Below are 27,163 nucleotides of genomic sequence, written 5' to 3' on the forward strand. Positions count from 1 at the left end.
GGTCATGATTCCAGAGTTGTGGGGAGAAGTTCCACATCAGGCTCCTTGCTCAGGCTCAGGAGCCTGCTTCCCCCTCTGCCCATTCCCCAGCTTGTGCTCTCTCTCTCTGACAAATAAATAAATGAAATCCTAAAACACACAAACAAACAAATAAAAACCCCAAACTTAACCTTCTGGAATTCTAATACTGGCAAATGCCCTCAGGACAATTTTACTACCTAGATATTTAGCTTTATTTTTTCTCTTCCAGGGAACTTCTTTTCTTTCCCAAGAAGAGAGGCCAATCATGTAGTTTAAAATGTTTGTTTCAGGGGCCTGGGTGGCTCAGTTGGTTGAGCAACTGCCTTCAGCTCAGGTCATGATCCTGGAGTCCCGGGTTGGAGTCCCACATCAGGCTCCCTGCTCAGCCTCTTACTGAGGCTCCCTCTTACCTTCCCCCCTCATGCTTGCTCTGTTCAAATAAATAAATAAAATCTTCATTAAAAATGTGGCTTAAAAAAATAAAATGTTTGTTTCATTAATATGATATTTCTAGTTGTTTCTGTGTTATTTTTCAGGATATCTACCATTTTATCAGAAATGAGAGTTTTAATTTTTGAATATATTTTCCCCTTGAGGTTAGGCATAATTTTAGGAATCAGATAATAGTTACCAATACCAAATAATTAACTGTAGCCAGCAGAGTCATTTAGAAACTTAACGATGTTTAAGTTTTGCCAAAATTATATTCTCTTATAGAACTATTCTATCAAATAACTTCACTTAATGAAAAAAAAAAATCCCTTAAATTCAGTTTAGAAAATGTGAAGTAGTATAAGATTTTTGAGCATTTTCCTTCTTATTCTAGAATTTGAAAAACACAATTAAAACCTACTAAAATAACTGCAAATGTTACCAACGTACCTTCAGTGGTGCTTGCAGATATGAGCATAGAGAACAGTGTAGGAAGGGAGGGAAAAAGGTAGCTCTGACAGAATAACGGGGTAACTGTTGAAAATGGCTGAATCTCAAGCTTCTGGGTATCTGAAGAGCATCCATTCATTTGAAAATTAAATATTTACTAAGAACCTCTTCAGTGCTATTCCGGAAGATGCCAAGATATTAAGTGAAGATCCCTACCATGGAGAAACAGGGGAGTACGAGGTGGACACACAACTAACTGCAAGGCAAGATTGGGTAAGTTACGAATGCCTGGGTGGCTCAATGGGTTAAGCATCTGTCTTCAGCTCGGGTCATGATCCCAGGGTCCTGGGATAGAGCTGTGCATCAGGCTCCCTGCTCAGTGGAGAGCCTGCTTCTATCCTGCTTCTCCCTCTCCCTCTGCCTGCTGCTCCCTCTGCTTGTGTGTGCGTGCGCTCTCTCTCTGTCAAATAAATAAATTTAAAATAAAATCTTAAAAAAAAAAAAGATTGGTTAAGTTAAATGCCATAGATTAACACAATAGCAGTTATCTCCCCCATCCTCCCTACTTTCCACTGCTAAATCTCTACAAGCATCTTTGATTCCTGTATGAGTTTCTCCTTTCAAAAGGTTAACCCTGTCCCCTTACTCCCACACTCTCTCAAACTCATAAAGGATTTTTTGCTCTCAGTTATTCTAATAGGTTCAATATCTTGCTCTCTTCTATACCAAAAATATGTACAAGTCTCCCCAATTTTTAAAAAGGCACTTTTCCTGTTTATTAGTCACAGATTTTCTCCAGGTACATGTGTAATCTGTGGCTTTCACTGTCTCACCATCTGCTGTCTTTCTTAATATTATAAAATACGACTTCTCTCCCTTCAACTCTAATGAATGAAAAAGAACTGATAATTTCAGAAGTTATCACATGTCTCCTAATTACCAAATCCAGTGGCCTCTCCTGACTTCCTTTTGTCCTTTGTAATCACTGACATTGTTGACCTTTTTCTACCTTAGCACTTGCAATACCACACCATCCTGGCTTTCCTCCTACCATTATGATCATTCCCTCTGTATCTCCTCTTCTCCTCTACCCCACCCCACCACACTCCCCCAGACTGGTGTTCTTCAAGGTTCAGTCCCTCACCTATGTTTATTTCTTGACAGTTTCTCTATATTAGATCACTTACAGATACTTAGAGCTTCAACTACCTTTCTTTTCTAGATGGCTCCCAAATGTTGCTCTCTACCTGTGACTTCATTTCCAATCATTAGAGCTATATATCTATGCAAATATATACTAGTCACCTCAAACTCAGTGTATATAAATAGAACTCATTTTTTGTTCCTCAAAACTGGCTCCCCTCCCAACTTCTTTATTTCTGTTAACAGTAACCACCATCCTCCCAAATTCAAAAAATCCTTGATTTATTTTCTTCCCCATTCCTCCAATCTGTCAGCAATTCCGTTGATAGATCTTTTGTAATCCCTCCATCTTTTTTATCTCAGTTATTCATATCAGTTGCACAAATACTCCTCTGTACCTAGAATGTAACGGGTGCTGAAAAGGCAGGGGATTGAGCCCCTGTCATAGAGGCATTCACAATCTAGTTTTAACAACAAATAAGCAAACCACTAATAATACTGTAGGGAGTGAAGTGTTAAAATAGAGGCACTTAGTCCACATCTGGACTTCTCTGATAGCTTTCAAATAGGTTTAACTGCTTCTGGTCTCGTCCCCCTATTGAGACACTTTCACATGTCCTCCTAATAAATTACTTTGGTCACATTTTTTCTTACTCAATAATCTTTAATTCTTCCCAACTGCTTTCTGGATAAAATTGTTACTTATCAGATAGTCAGGAGGGTTTGTACCCAGTGAGCCTCCAAATAGGCTTCAAGTATTGTCTCTCATCACTTCTTTACACGAACTTCCCATTCCTTTCAAATCAGCTTGTTCATTAGACATGAACATAATTTAATATTCCTCATGACACTCTTTCCATACAGAAATCTCGTTTCTATAAAAATCCACTCTATCTTTTAAGATTCAGATTAAATCCTATCTGTGTAAAGGAATTTTCAGTGTTCCTAATTGAAAATGATGTCTCTGTACTTCAAATTCCCAAGGCAATTTTTGCCTAGATAAATCATTTCACAATCAGGTACTGCTTTATTTTCTTTTCTCTGTTCTTGTTTTGAATTATCATTAAATCTTTCTCAATTAATTGTGCACAGTTTGTGTCTTCTCCCCAACCAAACTCTACATTTCTCACAAGCAGCTTTATCTTCTACTTCCTTGTATCCAGCCACAGTACTTAGCATGGTATTTTGTTCATGAGGAAGATCTGAAACGGGGCCAGGGTTATGGACAATGCAGTTTAGATGAAGGGACAGTGCCAACAGAAGAAATAGCACGTGGGAAGGGAGCAAAGGGCAATGTTTGTGTAAGATATAGAAAGTTAATCCATTTAGTGGAATGAAGGGCCCCTTCATCCCTTCCCAAAGGTACCGGAATGTCAAACAGAAGGGCTAGAATAAGTTCCGGAGTAAGGTGTTTTGACTTCATCTGGTAGATGAGGAGGGAGCCATGGAGGGCTTTTGAATAGAATAATGCACAGCACACTTTTACAAAGTTTCATCAAACCAGCATTGCACAAAATCAACAGGAAGACCTGAACATCAGTTAAGTGGCCATTCAGAAGTGAAGTAGTAAAAGCCTAACCAACACAAAGAGCCTTCCTCTCATCTCCTCTCCTAGAAATATTTCCTTAGGGAAATAGAGCATAATTTGATATGTTCTTTGACACAACAACTCTTTTGCTTCCATTCATCCTCCAGTCACCAGAAAGTAGATTCAGGTTTCTTATTTTTCTCTTGGCATCTTCACTGGGAAAAGCATGTTGTAATTAACGGTAACTGTATCAGCACATGATGTCATAAGAGCTTTGCTTAGTCCACACAATATTATAAACTGTATCTGAGACAGTTTTCCTCCTAGTTCTTCTGGAAGAACTTAGTAAATTCCCGTTTATCCACAGACGGAGGCATCTGCTACCGGTCAGGAGAGAGATTCAACCCCCAAACTGACTTCTGGGTTCAGCACTACCATGGCAGAACAGGGGATCCAGAGCTGTCTACTCTCCCAGCAACTAAACCTGTTGTGGCCCTTGAAGAGAATCACTACTGTCTTATCTGCGTTTTATCTATTATGAATGTTAAGGTTTCCTTCCATTAGTGGATAATCTGTAGGAATTTGAAATTTTCTTCTAAGCATGTTCTAAATAACATCCTTTGTCCTTACCACCTCTATTTGTGATTAAAAAGGAATTCGTTAACTCTCATAAACAGGATAGGAGTGGGGGCGGGAGGGGGCATAAACTGTAGTTATATTTTACTTGCCCAACTCCATGTATTTGATCAAATTCTTTTTAGATGTGGGGGGTAATGGCCAAAAAAAGAAATAAATTAAACTTGAGAGTAGATAATTAGAATACAGAAAAATATCACGCAAGAGCAAGGGAAAGATGTTTCATGACTCTATTCCTTTCCCATGATGCAATAGGGTTTAAGTGGTTGGTTTTACTTGGGGATATCTGTATTCACTTTTCCTCACTGACGTTTCTCTATGCATGTGGAGGGGAGCGGAATGGGAAGCAGGTAGAAGAGGTTAGGCTTCAGAGAAATGAGAATTTACGAGGTACACGTATTTCTTAAAGTCACCCAAATATCCAAGATAAGTGAGGCTATAATAAACAAATTAAGATTAGAATTAATATAAAAATATATATATACCTAAGTCTTTATAGAACTAGAAAAGATCTTATTAGGATGACCCTTTCCATCTAAACTGCACAAAAAAAGAAATCATGTATAGAATGTTAAGATTGACAACATAATTGAATTAAATAAAACAAAACAGAAACTTATGTTCAATATAATAAAAAAAAATTTTTTTAAAGACAGATATCTTTTGAAATAGCAGAAGACTATTCTTAGGTTATGGCTAAAACTCATGAGGAATAAATTAGAAGACCATAAATTTTACTCACTTATAAGAAAGGTATATCTGTATTTAGTGAAAATATATATTATAAGATAAATCAAATTTATTTTAAAAAGTCAAGATAATTATTAAGCTAACTAAAACATTCACAAATAGGATTTGTGCGTCAATTACATTGATGACACAACTGATTTATAACCTAACTTTTTAATGAATTTATTATATCAATATTTCCATGATCAATAATTGCTTTACTCAGAAATTTATTAGAAAGCATCCATAAATAGGAAGTCTAAGTAACTGCTGGTCTGTGTGTCCTATGTTATATATTCAGTAGAAACCTTGATAATGAACATTACAAATATTTCACACCTTGCATAAAAGCTACTTCTCAATCCATATGTTGGCTTTTCTTGCACACAAAGCCCATTGGCACTCTTACAAGGCAAGCCTCATAATCACTGTACGAAGAGGTATAGTAAAACAGTAATACCTTTTGGCTGGTAGAAGTTATCTAAATACCACAAACAGCTGACCAGATGACAGTAAGCTTTGCACAGAGCTAGAACTCTTTGTTAAAGCAAAGCAAACTGTCTCTTATTTCTCATAGGCAATGTTGGTGACACTCTTTCTATAGACATAAACAAACCTTGAAAAGCAAACAACTTAAACACATCCTCTTAATTCCTCTACCCCCTTTTAAAAATACAAAAGTGGATTTTAGAAAATCTGGGGTCTTACTCCCCAAAGTCAGAGAAGTTCAGACAACAAACGGTTAAAAGAACAAGCGGAGCCCTACCGTACCCAGAAATGACAGAAGGCTCTTCTCCTCTTCGGTGCTACTATCCAACCACTCGGCCACATCACCGGGGGAAAGGAGACTCATTCTCCAGCCAGAAAACTTTTCCATACAGAGCACAATTACTGAATGATGGAGTGGGAAAAGAAAGATACAAAGACTAAATTCTTGGGGGTCCAATACTTAAATTGCTGGCTAGGCGGTAATGATGAAAGAACAAATGTGATCCTCCCTCCACTCTGAATTCTGTCTCTGTGACATCAATCTAACACAACGGGGGGAGGGGGAAGGAAACAGAGGGTTAAAAGAGGGTGACAGAAGAGAAGGGAAGGGAGATTTGTCCTTCTGTCTCTTAGTGTTAAGCTTTAGCCTGAAAGAGAAGCCAGGATAAAATTGAATAATGATTTGTGTTTCATGACAGGAGAAAGCAAAGGAAAATAAAAAATAAGGATACTCAAAGAAAAAGAAACAGGTTCCTACACTGAAGCAGCTTAGATAACCAGACAGCACAATAGCTAATCAGTTAAGTAAAGCATATCATCAAACAAAAACAAAGGCAAAAGAACAAATTCAGCATTTTGTTTTGTTCCGAGAAGAAAGGTTTTCAAATTTCCTTTCAGTCAACCGGAGAGAACTGCAGCCCCCTAACCCCTTCCTGCTTTAGCTATTTCAACAGCATCTCAGCCCCCTTTGCGAAGATTTTCTGCGAGCAAAGGCAGGTTGATAAATCTGTGAATAGGAAGCTCTCATCCCTCCTTTCTTCTTCGCCTCCTCCGTTCCTCCCCCCACCTCGCATGGCGACGGCATTGATCGACAATAATGGAATCTGTAACTGACTGCCAACAGCAACATTAAGGATATTACAAGTCCACTTCATAAGAATTCGAGACAGTGGTCGGAACTTGGGGGCAACTCTGGGCTTCTAGTCAATAGCTCTGTCTTTCTTATCAAGAAAGAAAAGGAGGGGGTGGGGAGAGAGGGAGAGAAAGGGAGGGAGGGAAACTAGGAAAGAAGGCTGAAATCTGAAAGAAGTCAGAGAAGTGAGCTTGTTGGGCTGAAGGTTCAGAGATCCACCAACGTAAGGAATGACTGTCCTTCAACTCCTGTCACTTACACTGTCATAGTGAAGGAGTCAGATACAGATAGATTTTTCAACATGATTTACATTACACACTTACATGCTTGGATTTAAGATTATTTCACAGGCTTACACCTCATTAATAGGCAGAGAAATATCAAGCAGTAGAGGTATTTTCAGAGACCCATAAATCACTAATATCCCTTTTCTCTGTTGATTGATTAGGTTTGCTATGAGAAAAAAACACTCCTAAAAAGCTAAGAGTTTTCCCCTGCGTTAGCAACACATTAGCTCTGTTCTCAATAATCTACTTTCTTCCTATTCTAGCAGTCTGCCTCCAGTGAAAGAATTCTCACTGCTTAAGAGTTACCACCTCAAAATACCCTGAATCCAGACCCTCCTCTCCTTGTTGATTTCATTGTTCTTCACGTGGACTCCAATTAACTCTGACTGTAAGTTTCCTGAGGACACAGACCTTGTTTTATATTAGCCTTTATAATCCCAGTGGCTAGAGCAGTGCCTGACACTTACAAAATGTTCACTTAATATTGACTGAAGTTTTGTCTAGATGTTCTAAAAGTTTTAATAGCTTCAACACTGGCAGGAAATATCAGCCTAAATATTTTAAGATCTCTTTTTAAAATTAATCATTTTAACAGACAGTAACTTAAAAGTAGTTATAGCAATATTATCAATTGATTGAGAAGACAGAAAGTGTGAAAAAATAAAAAGGTATTATGAATTCATGTTTAAATAAATCCATACTTTATTATTCAAAATAATTATAGAAAATTGAAAAATGGTGACAGATATATATAAAACATTTTATCAAAATCCACCGTCTATGCTTGCTTAGTATCTAAACATGAATTGATAATCCCTTTGTAAGAACCTTATGACACAACAGTATCTCTGGAGCTCCCAGGTTGAGACCAGTGGCCTAGAGCATCAAGTTCAGACTTCTTGGTGTGATGTGGCTCCTGCTTCTTTCCTGATAGCAGCTCCTCCTGACTCTCCTTGGTATAGCTAGGCTGTGTTATCCAACTCATGTCCACGTCTTTGCATGTTCTACAAGAAAGTAATCTATACAATTCATTTGTTTTGTTCATTGGTGTATTCCCACTGTCTACAGCATTATCTGGCACACAGTAGATGCTCAAAAATTTCATTGATTGACTGGTAAGGTATCATTCTATCACGTACACCTGACAATATTAAACTGATCCACTGAGACTCAGCACAAATATTACCTCTCCAGGTTTTCCCTGATACCTTAAGGCAGAGTGAATAGCTTTCTTATCCACACTTTGTTATTGCTCCTATTATTATCATTATTGAAATTATTTGTTTACATAGTGATTTTTTTCCACTACACCTGGTGCATTTTAAAGGCAAAAACTGCTCTACTAATCTAAAACAATTGTTTTAATGCCCAGCTCACAGTGGATGATTAACAAATGTTTATTAAATGATTAGTGAAAGCGAGACTGTGATTTTATATAGGTAAGTACTAAAGAATTCTATATATTCCTGATGTAAGGATCCACTCCATTAGTCTCCAAATCCAACAGCCAAAAATGAAAGCTGGGAAGTGAAAAAATAGATCTTTTATCTTCTGTATTTTACTAAAGAAAAGGCAGTATAGGCAGAAAGATATCATCAAAATAATCTGGTACTAGAATGCTGATTTCTCTAAACAGAGTTAGCAAATGAGGCACCCCAAGAAAAAGCTCTGGATTGAAATTTGTCATAAAAGTCATCACACTGTTTTTCCTTGTTTACAACCAGAACAGAGCATGAATTAATCCTTCTTATGTAAAATTTTCCTTAAAAATAAAGCAATAAAACTTACCTGAACATGTAAACATTCTAGAGTAGGCTGTACATTTTGCTAAAAAATGAGTCAAGGGCACTGTAATACTGTGAGTAGGACAGTTAGAAATAATGATTGACTACAGTCATTTCAACAAATGACCAAATCCCATACATTTTGGTGGGTTATCATGTTCCTCATGTGTAGTAAGTACTTATTATTGACATTTATTGATTTTATTTTTATTCATCATTTTCCTAAAATACTGATAAGTAACTGGAAAATGTTTGGTGACTGAGCATTTTTATTTGACATCCTTAACATTTCCTTGCATACATGTGTATGTGTAATATATGTGTGGGTGCTTGACACTTATTGGGTTGCAACTTTTTTAGGCACTTCAGTAAGTGCTTTATATAATATATCTCATTTAAAATTCTTAAACAACCAAGTGGGATAGGTATTATTGTCCTTTTGCAAATGAGAAAACCAAAGATCAAAAAACTTGTCTTAGGTAACAGATAGTGATGGAAATGAATGTGAATGTCTGAATGTCTGAATTCCCTACGGGAATTTGGTCAAATTGTTTAGATACAGATACTATTCTGTATCCTACAAGGGCTGATATAGGCAGAGGACAGCAGTTTTTCTGTAGAGGGTCAGCTAGTAAATATTTTAGGCTTTGTGGGCCATATGGTTTCTGTCACAACTATTTTAATTCCCCCCATTACAGCATGAAAACAGTCATAGACAAAATATAAATGAATGGGCATGGTTATAATCTAATACAACCTTATTAAATGAATGAATGAATGAATGAATGAAAGCAGCTGTGGGCCATAGTTTACTGATTCCTGATTTAGGCCCACACTGTCAATACAGTCAACATTTTTTGAATATTTAATGTATTTGTGGACCCCAGCCAGGCCTTCATGATTAAGAAATAAACAATTAGGGGCGCCTGGGTGGCTCAGTGGGTTAAAGCCTCTGCCTTTGGCCCAGGTCATGATCTCAGGGTCCTGGGATCGAGCCCCACATCAGGCTCTCTGCTCAGCAGGAAGCCTGCTTCCTCCTCTTCTCTGACTGCCTCTCTGCCTACTTGTAACTCTGTCTATCAAATAAATAAAATCTTAAAAAAAAAAAAGAAAGAAATAAACAATTATTTGCCTGGATCAAATAAAGTCTTCATTTTAAGGACCGTATAATTGTCTTTACTATTTTATTTTTAAGACACTAAAAAAAAAAAAAAAAAAAAAAAAAAAGTTACTTCTTTCTTCCCACTTTCTTAGTCTCATAGTCTTAGAGGAAACTTAAATTTCAGTTGCAAAAAGTGTGTAAAAAAATGTAGCCTCCAAGTGTGCCTGGGTAGCTCAGTCATTAAACATCTGCCTTGGGCTCAGGTCATGATCCCAGTGTCCTGGGATCAAGCCCTGCATCAGGCTTCCTGCTGGGTGGGAACCCTGCTTCTCCTCTCCCACTCCCGACTTGTGTTCCTTCTCTTGCTGTGTCTCTCTCTGTCAAATAAATAAATAAAATCTTAAAAAAAACCTGTAGCCTCCTCTTCAATTACTTATATTCCTGATTTTTGTGCACTCATTTGACAACATTAGTGACAGTATGTGCCAAGCACTACTGTAAGCCCTGGGATGCAGTTTTGGATAAAAGACAAAAATCTCTGCCCTTATGGAGCTTACATTCTTGGGGGAAGAGAAAATAATACATGAGATTCAAAAGTAAAATATATCTTGTATTAGGGTGAACAGCGCCAAGGATAAGAATAAAGTAAGGAAGGGGTATAGGTAATGCTGGAGAGCATTACAATTTTAGAGGGTAGTTAGGGAAGGCTTCTCTGAGCGCTAACTTTTGAGTAAAGGGTGACTGGGCTTGGGGGAAGAGGGGAAAAAAAGAGTTAAAAAGGCCTGGTAGCAGTAATAGTCAGATCATCACTGCAGGTAAACTGGATTGACTAGGGTACAAAAAAGGAGATGAGGTCTGTGAAGCAATAGGAAGCCAGATCATGTAAAGCGGTAAGGTCTTTGGCTCTTATCCTTAATTAGATAGGAAGACTTTGAGGCAGAAGTGCTTTGTTCAGCTTACTTTTTTTTTTTTACATGAGCTTTATTGAAGTATAACTCCCATACCATAAAATTCATCCTTTTAAAGTAGTTTAAAATATGTTCACAAAGTTATATGAACATCACTGCAATTTAATTCCAGAACATTTTCATCACCTCAGAAAGAAACCTTGTGCCTATTAGCACTCGCTCTCCCTTCTTTGCAACTGCTAAGTCCATAACAACTACTAATTTAAGTTTTTAGATCATGAAATTTTTTATGAATTTATGAATTTTATGAATTTTCCTGTTCTAGATGTTTCACATACATGAAATCATATGTGGCCTTTTGTACCTGATTTAATTTTATCTATGTTGTAGCATTTATCAGTACTTCATTCTTTTTAATGGCCAACTAGTATTCCACGGATGGGATATTTGGGTTATTTCCATTTTGCAGTATTACAACGTAGGCATACCTCACATATATTCTGGGTTTGGCTCCAGACCACTGCAAAAAAATGAGTATCCCAATAAAGGAAGCCAAATTAGTTTTTTGGTTTCCCATTGCATATAAAAGTTATGTTTACAGTATCCTTCGTCTATTAAGTGTGCAATAGCGTTACATCTAAAAAAAAAATATCTATACCTTAAATTTTAAAATACTTTATGCTAAGCAATGTAAAGCATCCTCTGGGCTTTCAGTATATTGTAATCTTTTGCTCGTAGGTCTTGCCTCAGTGTTGATCGCTGCTGACTGACTGGGGTGGTGGTTGCTGAAGGTTGCAGTGGCTGTGCCAATTTCTTTAATAGGACAACACTGAAACTTACTGCATTGATAGACTCTTTCATGTCAATTTCTCTGTAATATGATGTTGTTTGATAGCATTTTATCCATAGTAGAACTTCTCTGGAAATTGGAGTCAACCCTCTCAAATCCCGCCACTGCTCTATCAACAAGTTTAGGTAATATTCTAAATCCTTTGTTGTCATTTCAACAATCTTCACAGCATCTTTAGTGGGAGGTTTTGTCTTAAGTGAAAGCTGTGGCTGGTTTGATCTTTTATATAGACACCTCAAACTTTCTTCATATTTGCAATAAGGCTGTTTCACTGTCTTATCATTTGTTCACTGGAGTAGCACTTTTAATTTCCTTCAAGAACTTTTCCTTTGCATTCCTAACTTGGCTAACTTTGGTGCAAGGGGCCTAGCTTTTGGCCTATCTAGGCTTTCAACATGCCTTCCTCAGTAGGCTTACCAATTTCTAGCTTTTGATTTAAATGAAGAGGCATATGACTCTTCCTTTTACTTGAACACTATGAGGTCATTGCAGGGTTATTAACTGGCCTAATTTGAATATTGCTGTGTCTCAGGGAATAGGGAGGCCCAGGGAGAAGGTGAGAGGGAAGAAATGGTGGGTCAGTGGTACCGTGAGAACACACAAAACATTATGTTTGCTATCGTATATGGGTCTGGTTTGTGGTGCCCCAAAACAATGACTATATTAACATCAGAGATCACTGATTACCGATCAGTACAACAAACATAATAATAATGAAAAGGTTTGAAATATTCCAAGAGTTACCAAAACGTGACAAGAGACAGGAAGCAAGCAAAGGCTATCGGAAAATGACACCAACATACATGCTTAATGCAGGGATTGCCATAAACTTTCAATCTGTTAAAATACACAGCATCTGCAAATTATAACAAGTAAGGAGGGATAAAACAAGGTATCCCTGTAATGCTGCTATAAACATTTCTGTACAAGTTTTTGTATGCAATCCTTATACTTTAAGAGGATATCCAAATAAGATATATTATATAATCTGCTTTTTTGGTACCAAGACTTTTTAAAAAAATGTTACAGCAGAAGAGAGTTATTTCCAATTTTATAAGTACCAGTTTTCTTTCTAATTCATCTGGGATTTCTATCCTACTGGAAGAAACCAAAACTACTGACTCAGGTTCTTTATTCCTGTTCTATTATTCTTGCACACAAGGAAAGATTAATACTAGAAACTCAGGAATGAATGGCCAGTAACATATGACAATAGATCTTTTCTTAGATTGACAATGAATACTGGTAAAGTTGATGGATTTTGGAGGGTAATTTTATATTTTGATATGGTTTCAAACTTACAAATATGGTAAAGAAGAGTACAGGAACCATCCATAAATGTTTCATCCAGATTCCTCAGCTCTTTACATTTTGCTACCTGTGCTTAGTCTCTGTGTATATTTTTATTATATATATGCAACTTTTCCAAACCATTTGAGAAAGTTGGAGATATTATGCCCTTTCCCAAAAACAGCTTCAGTCTGTATTTTCTAAAACAAAGGACATTCTCTTATATAACCCAGAACAATTATCGAAACTAGGAAATTTAATACTGATGTTGGTTGATATTTTAAGGATAAAATTAAATATTCCTCTATGTGCAAAATCCACTATATGAATTCTATTTCAGTATCATATCAAGTCCTTTATTTGAAAAAAAATTTGTCTTCAAAGAACAGTGACTAAAACACTACAAGTACTGAATGCAGGTATAATTCAAAGGAATAGTCCATATCACATTAAAATAATGTCTATCAAATTTCTGAATGATTACTACTAAACTTATTAGTATTCAATATACTATTGTGATAAAGGATTGAAAATAAGAATAACTAGTTTTCAAGAAGTGCAACCAAAGGATAAGTAATGTGATCGATTGCATTTCCATCTTGATATTCCTTTGGATATGTCCAACCCTTTGCCCCAAAAAAGTTTAAAGTAAATGCCAAACTATGGCTTTGTCTTATATTTTGGTGAGGAAAATATTTCACTGAAATAGAAATAGAGTTAAATCCTGTGAAATTTATTGTTTAACACTTAAAAACTATAGTTTAACATATATAATATGAACTATATATCAATAAATGCAGTCACACATTGTTTTGCTTTGCCATGTTACCTTACATGATTAGAAGTGAAGAAACTATTAAAGCTAAGGTGCATTTTCTCTCATTCAGATTTAGGAAGTAATACATCTGATACGTGAAGCCACTGAGTAAGGTTATTATTATTAGAGGCATTCCTTTTTCTTTTTTTTTTAAAGATTTTATTTATTTATTGGACAGAGAGAGAGAGAGATCACTAGTAGGCAGAGAGGCGGGAGAAGCAGACTCCCTGCTGAGCAGAGAGCCTGATGCGGCTCAATCCCAGGACCCTGAGATCATGACCTGAGCTGAAGGCAGAGGATTAATCCACTGAGCCACCCAGGTGCCCCGAGGCATTCCTATTATATGACTATTCAAAACATATAACAGAAGGTACTTTGATGTCCTCTACTGAAAAGGGTTATCAAAATGTAAAGTAATAATAAAAAAAAAAGAAGGTAAGGTAGTAACACTATTATAAAACAGATGCTCAAAAGTAATGTGTCAATCAAAGACTAATGACAATCCTGTTCAGAGAAGTTAATGACTCTCTATAATTAAAGATAATCAGATTCTTCAAACACTAAAGCTATTCTTTCCAGGGAAAAAATGTAAATAAATTGACAATTGTAGTTAATGAACAGGTAATTCCTTTGCAGAAAATAGGTAATGTAGAACTATTATTTTTTGAAAGATTTTATTTATCTAAGAGAGAGAGCGCACATGTGCATACGATAGTAAAAGTGGGGTGGTGGGTGTCCAAATTGGGGCTCTATCCCAGATTATGGGAAAGAGCCCCAATGGGATTATGACCTGAGCCAAGGCAGAGTTTAACCTACTAAGCCACCCATGCGCACCAATGAATAAGTATTCTTTAAAGAATTATTTTTCCTAAAATAAAGTTAAACTTTACAACTAATTATTTAGCACTGAACACAGTATCAAGCAACTGTAGCTCCTGAATATTTACTGAGTGAGTGGGCAGACATACGCATACACCTACGCATATAAGATTATGACTATGACCTAAGTACACTGAAAGACATTAGGGTACTATCTCCTCCAATCTGTCCCTACAACCAGCAATAATTTGAACACTAGAAGAATAAAAGATCAAGTGTATTATGCACTGACAATGTACTAGGTAATACATGAAGTGCTTCACATGTTTAATCCTGTTTACTACATAGAATTAGCCTGGAGAGAAAACAAAGGTTTAGAAAAACAACAAAGTCAAACAGCCAGTAAGGGGTTGTGATGGGGTGTTAGGACTTAGATACTTCTATTTCAGAGCTGACATTCTTAATGATACTCTATATTTAAGTTTCCTTCTATAAAATTTTTAGGTATTTTGAAAGAGGTTTGAAGGGTAAAGGCAGTCACTAAGTGGAAAGTAAAATTGTTTTATTTGCTCAGTGATCTAAGATACTGCACAAACTGGTTAAACAAACTGTGTAGAAATCCAAAGGTGCCTACAAAATCAGGAGCTAGGACACCCCCCGCCACACACACACACCGTTTCTAATGTGAAGGTATGAAAAGATCAGCTTGAATGCTTCATTCCTTTCCACCAGTAGATGATTCCGATAGCCTGATTGCTTTTTTAAATTCTCTTAACAAAAGGATTTCACTGAACACTAGTGCAATCTTTGGCATACAGTAAGTGCTCGTTATTTGTCAAATAAATAAATAAATGAAAATATTTTCTCATGTCTGTTCAGGATATTCGACGTAGCTGGACCTGATGGGCATTTTAAAGAGGCTGTTTGATGCTATGCTTGACAAATTTACTATTGCTAATTTTACAATGGAAACTGTGTCAATTTGAAACCCATCATTTTAAGTAATGTCTTTAAAGTTAGAAAATGTAACAATTTGGAGGAGAAAATAAGTTGGTTTTATAAGAAAACTGAACTTTGGACATGTGGTGCCTGACAGAAGTTAATGAGTACTAATAATATGGAGAATGTATATGGTACTACAGAAATGTTTTGGTAACTCGAAAGAAAAAATCAAGTGCTTTCCACCTATCTTTTATATTAAAAACCATAACTATCAAAAACTTTCAATACACTTATTTTTACCTACATTGTTAAAATACCATATATAAATGTGCCCAGAAAACATCTCTGACTGAAAAAAACATAAACACTACCATCAACTCTTCAATTTCTTTTTGGTTAGTATTTTTTTTTTTTTAAGATTTATTTGTTTATGTGAGAGAGAGACAGACAGAGAGAGGAGGGGGAGAAGCAAAGGTAGAGAGAGAATCCTAATGAGAGGCTAGATCCCAAGACCCAGAGATCACAACCTGAGCTGAAGTCAAGAGTCAGCTGTTCAACTGGCTGAGCGACCCAGGCCCCTTGGTTGGTAGTTGAATGTACTGGAAATTTGAGCTTTAATATAAGATTAAATTGGAACAAAACAGTTGAATCAACAGATAAATATAACATGCTAGTAAATGACAGAACTTCTACAATATTATCTACCTGGGAAGTTTATTCACACAAAAATGGAACATATAAAATATGGGGGATAGAAAGATGAATCAGAAAAAGACTTATTCTCCATAAGCCCAGGGCTGGCCCAGTACTTCTCTGATGGTTTAACTTTATCAATAAAAAATGATACATGTCTGGATATGTAAATTTCTTTCTAAGTTGGAACATGGGTTCCAACTATGTTGTAAATACTAGTGAAGTGTAGTTTTTCTTATTTTTGGATAAAAAAGTAAAAGTAAAGGAATAAAACCTCTTATATTTTCTTCTCACCCACAATGGACTGCCTTCTGCTTTATGCTGGGATGCACCCACTTTGGAGAGTGAGCAAATATGGCATTTAAGTGGCCTTAGCAGATATCCTGGAATGATGACCACTTTCTTCCTTCAAAAACTGAAGTACAACCTTGGAATTCTTCTAAACCACAGTTCTCTGTCAGTTACTACTGAGCTATCAGAGTCAGCATACAAACTGAAACAAATTTGCCAACTGTAGTCCCTATCAATTTAATACTTAGCAGAAGCAAACAGGAAGTCCACCGTTTAATTCACATTCATGGAAGCTTTTAAGTATACTGGACTTATTTTCTGGACACCTATTTATTGACAAAGCCATTTAAAAATGCTCTATTTACTGAGGGATGCCCTTAGCCCTATCAACTGTTGCCAGATTTGAATACCCATCCAGATTAAAGGGGAAAAAGTATCCTTAATATTTTTCTCATTTAAACTAACCTGATCCCTAATCAAGAGCACATTAAAAGAAAAAGTATATGTACAATTTATAAAGGTAATGGACTACTTCATCACTTGAAGCGATTTTATAATTGTCTGGACACTCTACTCACTACAGTAGATTTGTGCACAGACGGACAAGATTCTTCCCCTCCCTTTCTTCCAAAAAGAAAGTTGAGAAAGATATTTCTTATTGCCTCCCAATTTTAATAAACTCAAAGTGCAGTAAGTATCCTCACATTTCAAGGAACGTGGAAAGTAAATGGAGTCAGATTCTACCTTCAGCCTTCCAGGAGAAGATGCTCTCTGCTACCTCAAGTTCTCAGTCTTCAGAAGCAGGGGAAGGAGGATTCGAAGATTACCTTTCAAAAAGTTAGTGCTATTCTAGAAAGGAGTGCTTTTCCTATCTATCCTTCCCCCACAACCTAATAAAGAAGCACCGAAGAATCCATGATGAAGACTGGGGGTGTCTCACTGGTCATTCATTTCAGGTTAGAAAGCCTAGGAAATGCATTAACTGGAGAAAGGTGAGGGAGAGGAGGAGGAGAATGATAGGGTGAATTGTGTCTCCCCAAAACTCATATGCTGAACTCATCCCCAGGACCTTAGAATGTGATGTTATTTGCACATAGGGCATTGCAATTGTGATTGGTTAAGAAGAAGTCATTAGAGTGAAACCTAACCCAGTATTACTGGTGTCCTTACAAAGTCTGGACACAGAAGCACTCACACAGGGAGAATATCATGTGAAGATGAAGGCAGAGATTAGGGTGACGCTTCAACCAGCCAAGGAATGTCAAAGATGGCCAGCAAATCACTGGAAGCTATGCCTGAGGCCTGGAACAGATTCTCGGTCACATACCTCAGAAGGAAGCAACACTGTGGATTCCTTGATCTTGGATGTCCAGTCTCCAGAACTGTGAGACATTAAACTTCCATTGTTTAAGCTACCTAGATTAGTACTTTGTAGGCAGCCATAGCAAATTAATACACTGACCAAGATACAGCAGAGGAGCAGACTAGAGCCTTGGGATCATATGCCCAACTAAATAAAAAACCAGTGTCTCTTTTCTTCAGTCCTCTTTCCCAGCTCTAATGCCAGACGAATTAGAATCCGAAAAGGAAGGGAGGAGGTGGAAGGAGTGAAAAAACCAGCTGGGCATCTCCCACTCCAAGTTGGGGTGGTGGCAGGGGAGTTAATTTGGATACGAGATAGAATTTTAAATTGAAGTAGACTCAATGGACTGTTTCATTACTGAAAGTAACCAAAAATAACCACTGGCTCCCCATGGTATTATTAGATAGCAGCTTTCTAGCAGTGATAGCACAGTTGGGGGCAAGGACTTGGGAAAACAAAACCACCCCACTTCCCCTCTTCTTGGCTTACACTCAAAGCAGAGTCAGGGGTTGTAGGGCCTGAAGGTGGTTCAATTTGTGGGGCTCTCTTTAAGAAAAATTAGACCAAATACAAACACAAATCTCTCTTTTCCTGTTTTGTTTCCTCCATGAAGGTCCCCCTGTGCTGATAAGATCTGGAGGCCTGGGGCAGCAGAGGCTGCCATAAGACAGAGAAAAGTTTACTTCAACAACAGTAAAGTAGTCAAAGCTTCATCAAAGTCCTACTGCCATTTATAACAGTCATTCACAGTTCATCTACAGATACCATCATTTGGCTATGGTGTTGAACCTATGGTGTTAAGTCACTGTCTTGTGTTTCTTATATGGCTCCTTAGGTTTCAGCAGTGGTGCATTTAGTCAGCATGAAAAGAGACCCCAGGGTTTTTCTGCAGGTAATAAAACTTTAAAATCTGGGAAATTCATTAGTGATGTTTTATAAAATACAACTGGATAGGCAGTATAAAAGGATAAGCATAAGGTCAGTATGCTGGATAACAAAATACTTAAATATTCTAATGGTTTTAGAGAATACTGAAAAGGATAATGCTTATATTATCAAATACCTGCTGGATTTACGTTTCTTGCCTTTACATCTGTGACTTGGAGGAAGTGAATAAACATCTTAATACAATATTATTATGACAGATTAAAAGATAAAAACCCAATGATCATAGCAAGAGATGCTTAAAAGGCAAATGATAATGTCCAGTACCCCTTCTGATAAGTAATCTTAGAACATTTTAAATAGATGGAAACTTTCTTTCTTATTTATTTATTTATTTGACAGACAGAGATCACAAGTAGGCAGAGAGGCAGGCAGAGAGAGAGAGAGAGGAGGAAGCAGGCTCCCTGCTGAGCAGAGAGCCCGATGGGCTCAATCCCAGGACTCTGGGACCATGACCCGAGCCGAAGGCAGAGGCCTTAAACCACTGAGCCACCAAGGCATCCCACTGAGCCACCCAGGCGCCCCTGGAAACTTTCTTAACTTCATAAAGGATATGAACAAGAAACTAAGAACAATATTATATACAAATTTAAAACACTAAAAATACTTTTATTAATGGTAGGAGCAAAATAAAGATAAACATTATCACTGATTTTCCAACAGGATGTGGGTCCACCAACGTTTGTTTTATGTTACTGGTAAGAGGTTCTAGTCAATGTGGTTAGTTAAGATAAGCAATATACAGATATCTGATATAAGGATATCTGAAAGAAGGGATACAGATATCTGAAAGAAGAAAACAAATGATAAATGTCTGCATAAAATATCTTCCTAAGTGAGGATGGCTGTAGAGGACAAGAGAATCAATCGAAAAACAACAGAAAGTTTTAGTAAGATAATTAAAATAAAGAAAAACATACAGAAATAGTTTCCCTATATGTAATCAATTACCAATTAGAAAAATTAGTGAGGAAAAAAAATCCATTAAAAACAATAAAACTATAAGCCTAATAAGAAAAATTTAAGAAAAATGCAGAAAAAAAATATGACTCCAAATGTATGACAGAGTGCTGTGAGATCCATGGAGAAAAAGATGGACTATTTAATAAATATAGCAAGAAAAGGTCATCAATACATAAAAAAAGGATAAAAGTATATAAAAATCAATTCTTGGTAGACTGAGGACTTCAATGTCAAGAAGAAACATTTTAAACTCCTGTTTTTAAAAAGATTTTATTTATTTATTTAACAAAAAGAGAGGGCAGAAATAGGCAGAGCAGCACGTCGAGGGAGAGGGAGGGGGAAGCAGGCTCCCCACTGAGCAAGGAGCCCAATGAGGGGCCTGATCCCAGGACCCTGGCATCATGACCCTGAGCCAAAGGCAGACACTTAACTGAGCCACCTAGGCGACCCCAAAATTTTAAACTACTAATAAAAAATATCTTGAGACGTTGGATAGAAAATGATTTTGTAACTAAAAAATCAAGAAATACTAACTATAAAATACTGATAGGTTTATCTATATAAAATTATAAACTTCTGTTCATCCAATGACCTTTAAAAGGAAAGTAAAAGACTAGTTACAAATTGAGAATATGAGGGTGTTGGGCTGGCTCAGCTGGAAGAGCATGTGACTCTTCATCTCAGGGTCATGACTTTAAGCCCCATGTAGGGTGTAGAGATTTTAAAAATTAATAAATAAACTTTAAAAAATTGAAAATATATTCAAAATATAACATGTTAAAGGATTATTATCAAGAACATATGAAGAATGTAATGGGAAGAAAACTAAAAATCGTGAAGCCTCGATTTTTGGCCATGATCATCCATTAATTTGGAGACTACCTTGATTAAACCATTTGGTGTCTATGCTTAATGGTTCTTTTATAACAGGAAAACTTTTAAATAAACATCTTCATGATGCAGAAAAAGAACATATAAAGAGCTCCTATATATTAATAGACACAGCACAATTCAGTAGATATATGGGCAAGAGATAAAAATAATTTCACAGAAGCATTGACATATATAGCTACAGACTTATATGAAAAAATGTTCAGTATCACTGGTAACAGATTATGCACATCAACTGTTTTCATTACATAACAAAAATTTGAAATTCTGACAATACTAAATATTGGGCAGAACATGGATTCCTCCAAGTTTCATATAAATTGTTGGTGGGAAAACAGCTTGGCATTATTTGCTAAAGTTGATCGTTTAGGACCCCCTAAGACCTAGAAATTCCACTCCAAGAAATATAGCAAAGAGGAACTCCTGTAAATGGATAAAAGAAAGTGTGTTGAAGAATGTTCACAGTGGCACTGATACTAATAGCAAAATTCTGTTAACAAACCAGATACCATTCAGTGATAGACTGAACCCCAATATCAAACTCAATCGAAACTCTAAATTCTTTTAGTATATTCAAACAATGTAAAAATCACACAGTACCCAAATAAATGAACTATAGCAACAATATGGTAAGATATTAGTAATATACTATTTAAATGAAAAAGTCCCAAAAGAATATGAATATATATATATTTGCCCTCATATTAAGCTAAAAACAACTAGAACTTAGAAACGTATATGAAAGCTTATTCCTCCCCTAAGTAATTTACATGTTCACTGAAATTATAGTTGAAATGTCAATACACATTTTTCTTTTTTTGGCTTGGAGTGGGGGACAACTTGATTTTATAGTTCACATGGAAAAATAAATGCATGAGTTAAGAAGCCAAACACATTTTTTTTGTTGTTGTTGTTCAGGAATTTTTTTTTAATTTTTAATTTTTTATAAACATATATTTTTATCCCCAGGGGTACAGGTCTGTGAATCGCCAGGTTTACACACTTCACAGCACTCACCAAAGCACATACCCTCCCCAATGTCCATAACCCCTCCCCCCTTCTCCCAACTCCCCTCCCCCCAGCAACCCTCAGTAAAAAGCCAAACACATTTTGAAAGGAAGAACTAGTTAAAGGAAATTTGCTAAATCAGTAAGAGAAACACATTACAATCTACAGTTATTGAAACATCATGATACTAATGCAGGAATAGAACAATAGACCACTGGAACAGAAAAATAATCCAGAGAAAAACATGTAGACATTTAGCTCGTAATAAAGAATACCTTTCAAATCAGTGTGGAAAGAATAGACTATTCTGTATAAGGTGTTGCGACAACTGACTATACAGATGAAAAAAATCTTGTTTCACAAAACCAAAAATAAATTCCAGATAAAGACCTTATCTTAAATTGAGAAAGGCTTTTCTAAGCATCTCACAAAAGCCAGAAATTACAATGGAAAAGAAAGACAGACTGAAAATAATAAAAATTAAAAGCTTCAAATAGCAAAAAAAGACATCCTGAATGAATTTGTAAGGCTATTTTATAGTGTCTACCAAAATAGGAAATGCAAACTACCTTTGATTCTGTTTCTAAGAACCAGTCCTACAGAAATATCAGCACAATGAACAAAGACCATATGTACAAAATGTTTAACACAAAGTTGGTAAGAGCAAAAACTAAAAACACTAAGTGTTCAAAAGGAAGGAAACAGATAAATCTACAATGAAATAATGAAATAATATAGATGTATCAAAATGAATTGAGGTCTTCAATATATTCTCTTCTTTTATAATATAATGTCTGACAGAAAAGAGCATACAACATAACTATGGAGTTTAATGAGTTATAATACTACCAAAGCAAAAATGAGAACATTGCCAATACCTCATAATATCCTATTATCCCAAATATCCTTTCCTGATTTCAATCCATTTCCTTCTACCTTGCAGATAATGACAACCCTGACTTCTATGGTAAATATTCTTTGCTTCTATCTTAAAATAGTTTTAAATAGTTTTTAAAAGTTCTAAAATATAAAAACTATTTAAAAATAGTTTTAAAACCCACATGTGTATCCCTCAATACATAGTTTTATTTTCTCTTGAATTTTACATAAATGTATAAAAAAATCAACATATGTATTTTTGCATTTGGTTTCTTTTACTCAAGATTATGTTTTTAAGATTTGATAATGTTGTATGTCACTATAGTTTCTTCATTTTCATTCCTGTATTCTACTGCATGATTATCTCACCTTTTTTTAAAAAGATCTTATTTATTTGAAAGAGTACACAAGCATGGGTGAGGGGCTGCTGGGAGGGTGGACAAGGGCAGAGGGAGAGGGTGAGAGAGTCTTAAGCAGACTGCATGCTAAGCATGAACTTTCTCTGTGGATAAGATCTTAATCACAGATTCAATTTCTATAATAGCTATAGGATTATGGTGATATTCTACTGCTTTTTTTAAAAAAATTACTTTATTTGAGAGTGAGTGAGAGTGTGAGCATGAGGGGGATGAGAAGGAGAAGGGACTTGGAGACCCTCAGGGAGCCAGGACCCTGGGATCATGACCGGAGCTGAAGGGCAGATACTTAACTGACTGAGCCACCTGGGTGCCTCGGTGTTCTGCCCCTTCTTATATCAGTTTCAGTAAGTTGTATTTCCCTACAAGTTTTACTATCTCAACTGATTTTAAAATTCATGTTCATAAAGTTGTTTGTAGTATCTTGTAAATACTTTTACTGTATGCAAGATCAATAGCAATGTACCCTTTTCCATTCTTGATAATTTTATTTTTCTTGATCAGTTTGCCAGGTTTGTCAATTTTATGCCTTTTCAGTTAACTGCTGATTTTCTCTACTGCATGTTTGATTTCATTCCTATTCTTACCCTTCTTTTCTACCTTCTGGTTTTTGTTTATTGGGGCGTTTTTGTTTTTTTTTTTTTACTGTCGTGCTATTTTTCTGACTTCAAGTTCTATTCTAGCTGAATCATACAAATTTTGATACCTAATATTTTTATCATCATTCAGTTAAAAATATTTTCTAACTTCCATTATGTCTCTTTGTTGAACCCTGCATTATCAGAAGTGTTTTTTTTATGCTTTTAGGAAGATAGATTAAAAATATATATATTTATTCCACTTAGTTGCTTTCAATGGATTATTCAGAAACCCTTCCCCACCCTTACCAAAACAAAGAGCGTACAGTAGATTCTGCAGTGAAAAACGCAAGTTGAACTACATGTACTGTTTGATTCTGCTGACAACAAAACGCAGAAAAAATATCTATACTCATGTGTTACTCTCTCTCACACACACGCACACACATGCAGAATCTGGAAAGATAAATATTAATTGTTAATTGTAGTTACACATGCAGAAAATAACAATTCCTGGAGTGTAAGGGAAGGAAGAGCTTTTATACCTGGGCTTGGTTTAAATTTTTTACAAGCAGCAGCTATTATTATTATTTTTTAAATTAAGATTCAATTTAAAACAGACCCAAATAATAAATTCTACTATTGTAATAGATTATAAAATTATATATAATCAGGGTAGCAATGAACTTGATCCTTTATTCAATTAATTTCTTTGGCCTTCAAATACAATTCATTTGAATTCAGGAAACACACAAATTTATCTTACTTATGATGTCTCACAAACAAGATCCTAAGACTCCCAGTTTTTGAGTCAAAACGTATATATGTGTTCTTTCTATGTCACGCAGATTCCACTTACTACCACATTCTCTTTTTACCTACCTTAAAGAATAGGGTAAATATTTGGTGGCTGTTTTATACAAGCTCTGTATTTCTGTTCTTCATGCTGAACCATCTCAATGTCTTTAAGTTTTCTTCAGAGTCTTATTTTCTAGGCTTTCCATCACAAAACAACCAAAATTTCTTAGATACGGTACACAGAAAAGACCACAATACTCTAATAGGGACTGTAAACTAAAACAAAGTTACTTAACATCTCTTAAATATTTAATGCTTATATTATGCATGAGGGTATCCCCACTGTTTTCTTAACCATAATACGGCATTACATATTAGCTTATCTACTGTGACCCTTAAATATTTGCATATGGTTTAATTTTTCTACCTTTATTTATATAGAATTTTTCACTAGAAATTCTATTATCTGTGTCTTTGTTTTTCCTCAGTGCTTCTAAGAGATACTTTCCAGGACTTAAAACTATACACTGAGTCTGTGGACAGCTGATTTCTGTTGCTGAGTATTTAAGATGGCAACAAACCAAGCATATTCAGAATTCAAAAAGTAATTGGCTTATTAGTTCATAATCCAATAGCAAATAAATAAAAGTAAATATTTAAAAAGATGAGTGACACAACTTGTCAAGAATTATGAAGCATTAAATAAAAGGCATTTGTAAAGGTCTATAACTGAAGGGCAGAATGGAAAATGGGCAGGAAACGATCACGATGGTGAAAATATGTAACATCTTTATAGGCCTACTGGACTTCTTAAGAGTACTGATCTTTCATTGACAGCAAAATAATTTGAGAAAAGGGGGGCCTGGGTGGCTCAGTTGGTTAAGTGTCTGCCTTCGGCTCAGGTCATGATCCCAGGGTCCTGGGACTGAGCCCCGCATCAGGCTCCCTGCTCAATGGGGAGTCTGCTTCTCTCTCTGACCCTACTCATGCTCTCATTCTCTCTCTCTCTCTCTCTCAAACAAATAAATAAAAAAATCTTTAAAAAAAAAATAACTTGAGAATCGGTAGGCCTTCAACTTTTTAATTCAGCTTTTTAAAAAAAATTCAGGACTGTAATTAGTTGATGATGAATAGGAGGTGGGTCACATGTTCATCAACAGTTAATTTGGCATTAGCACAGTTAAACACTTATATTTTCTATTATTTTATTTTAAATAGGTGACAAATTGAATATAAAAATGTTGATATCACAAAAAAAAACATGGGTTTCATAAAACAAATATAATTTAATTGAAAAAAAGACAAGAACTGGGCTTTTTTAAAGATTTTATTTATTTGACAGAGAAAGAGAACGAAGAAAAGCAGGGAGAGTGGCTGGCAGAGGAAGAGGGAGAAGCAGGGAGCAGCAGGAAGCCATATGTGGGGCTCAATCCCAGGATGCTGGGATCATGACCTGAGCCAAAGGCAGATGCCTAACCGACTGAGCCACTCAGGCACCCCAAAGATGAGAACTATAAACCATGCTAGAATTGGAGTATCATTAACGTCAATGGAATGGTTTGCATTCAATTGTGAGGGAAGCAAAAAACACAATTAAGAATCTTGTACAGGGCCACCTGGGTGGCTCAGTGGGTTAAGCCTCTGCCTTCGGCTCAAGTCATGATCTCAGGGTCCTGGGATCGAGCCCCACATCGGGCTCTCTGCTCTGCAGGGAGCCTGCTTCCTCCTCTCTCTCTCTCTGCCTGCCTCTCTCTGCCTACTTGTAATCTCTGTCTGTCAAATAAATAAATAAAATCTTTAAAAAAAAAAAATCTGTGGGACACAACAAAGGTAGTCCTGAGAGGAAATATATAGCGGTACAAGACTTTCTCAAGAAACAAGAAAGGTCTCAGGTACACAACGTAATCCTACACCTAAAGGAGCTGGAGAAAGAACAAGAAAGAAACCCTAAGCCCAGCAGGAGAAGAGAAATCATCAAGATCAGAGCAGAAATCAATGAAACAGAAACGAAAAAAACAATAGAACAAATCAACGAAACTAGGAGCTGGTTCTTTGAAAGAATTAATAAGATTGATAAACCCCTGGCCAGACTTACCAAAAAGAAAAGAGAAAGCACCCAAATAAATAAAATCATGAATGAAAGAGGAGAGATCACAACTAACACCAGAGAAATACAAACTATTATAAGAACATACTATGAGCAACTCTACGCCAACAAATTTGACAATCTGGAAGAAATGGATGCATTCCTAGAAACATATAAACTACCACAACTGAACCAGGAAGAAACAGAGAGCCTGAACAGACCCATAACCAGTAAGGAGATTGAAACAGTCATTAAAAATCTCCAAACAAACAAAAGCCCAGGGCCAGACGGTTTCCCAGGGGAATTCTACCAAACATTTAAAGAAGAACTAATTCCTATTCTCCTGAAACTGTTCCAAAAAATAGAAATGGCAGGAAAACTTCCAAACTTATTTTATGAGGCCAGCATCACCTTGATCCCCAAACCAGACAAGGATCCCATCAAAAAAGAGAGCTAGAGACCAATATCCTTGATGAACACAGATGCAAAAATTCTCACCAAAATACTAGCCAATAGGATTCAACAGTACATTAAAAGGATTATTCACCACGACCAAGTGGGATTTATTTCAGGGCTGCAGGGTTGGTTCAACATCCGCAAATCAGTCAATGTGATACAACACATCAATAAAAGAAAGAACAAGAACCATATGATACTCTCAATAGATGCTGAAAAAGCATTTGACAAAGTACAGCATCCCTTCCTGATCAAAACTCTTCAAAGTGTAGGGATAGAGGGCGCATACCTCAATATCATCAAAGCCATCTATGAAAAACCCACCGCAAATATCATTCTCAATGGAGAAAAACTGAAAGCTTTTCTGCTAAGGTCAGGAACAAGGCAGGGATGTCCATTATCACCACTGCTATTCAACATAGTACTAGAAGTCCTAG

At 36.2% G+C, this 27,163-nt stretch overlaps 1 protein-coding gene across 7 annotated transcripts in view; it reads right to left on the bottom strand.

Annotated features, from left to right (window-relative positions):
- RASAL2 (RAS protein activator like 2) overlaps positions 1-27,163 on the bottom strand; it is a 357,312-nt gene that overhangs the window by 101,226 nt on the left and 228,923 nt on the right. Inside the window, exons 1-2 of one of the 7 annotated variants that reach the window (XM_044267342.1) lie at positions 6,495-6,591; positions 5,711-5,830 (exon numbers count right to left, since the gene is read on the bottom strand). The exons of the other annotated variants lie outside the window; for them this stretch is intronic. Coding sequence (XP_044123277.1) covers positions 5,711-5,830; positions 6,495-6,582 — 208 coding nt within the window. The 5' untranslated portion in view covers positions 6,583-6,591. Of the gene's footprint in view, positions 1-5,710; positions 5,831-6,494; positions 6,592-27,163 lie in introns of those variants that run through there. 7 annotated transcript variants of the gene reach the window in all.

The sequence above is a fragment of the Neovison vison genome, chromosome 10 (genome assembly GCF_020171115.1).
Source record: "Neovison vison isolate M4711 chromosome 10, ASM_NN_V1, whole genome shotgun sequence".
In the NCBI taxonomy this organism is placed as follows: domain Eukaryota; kingdom Metazoa; phylum Chordata; class Mammalia; order Carnivora; family Mustelidae; genus Neogale; species Neogale vison.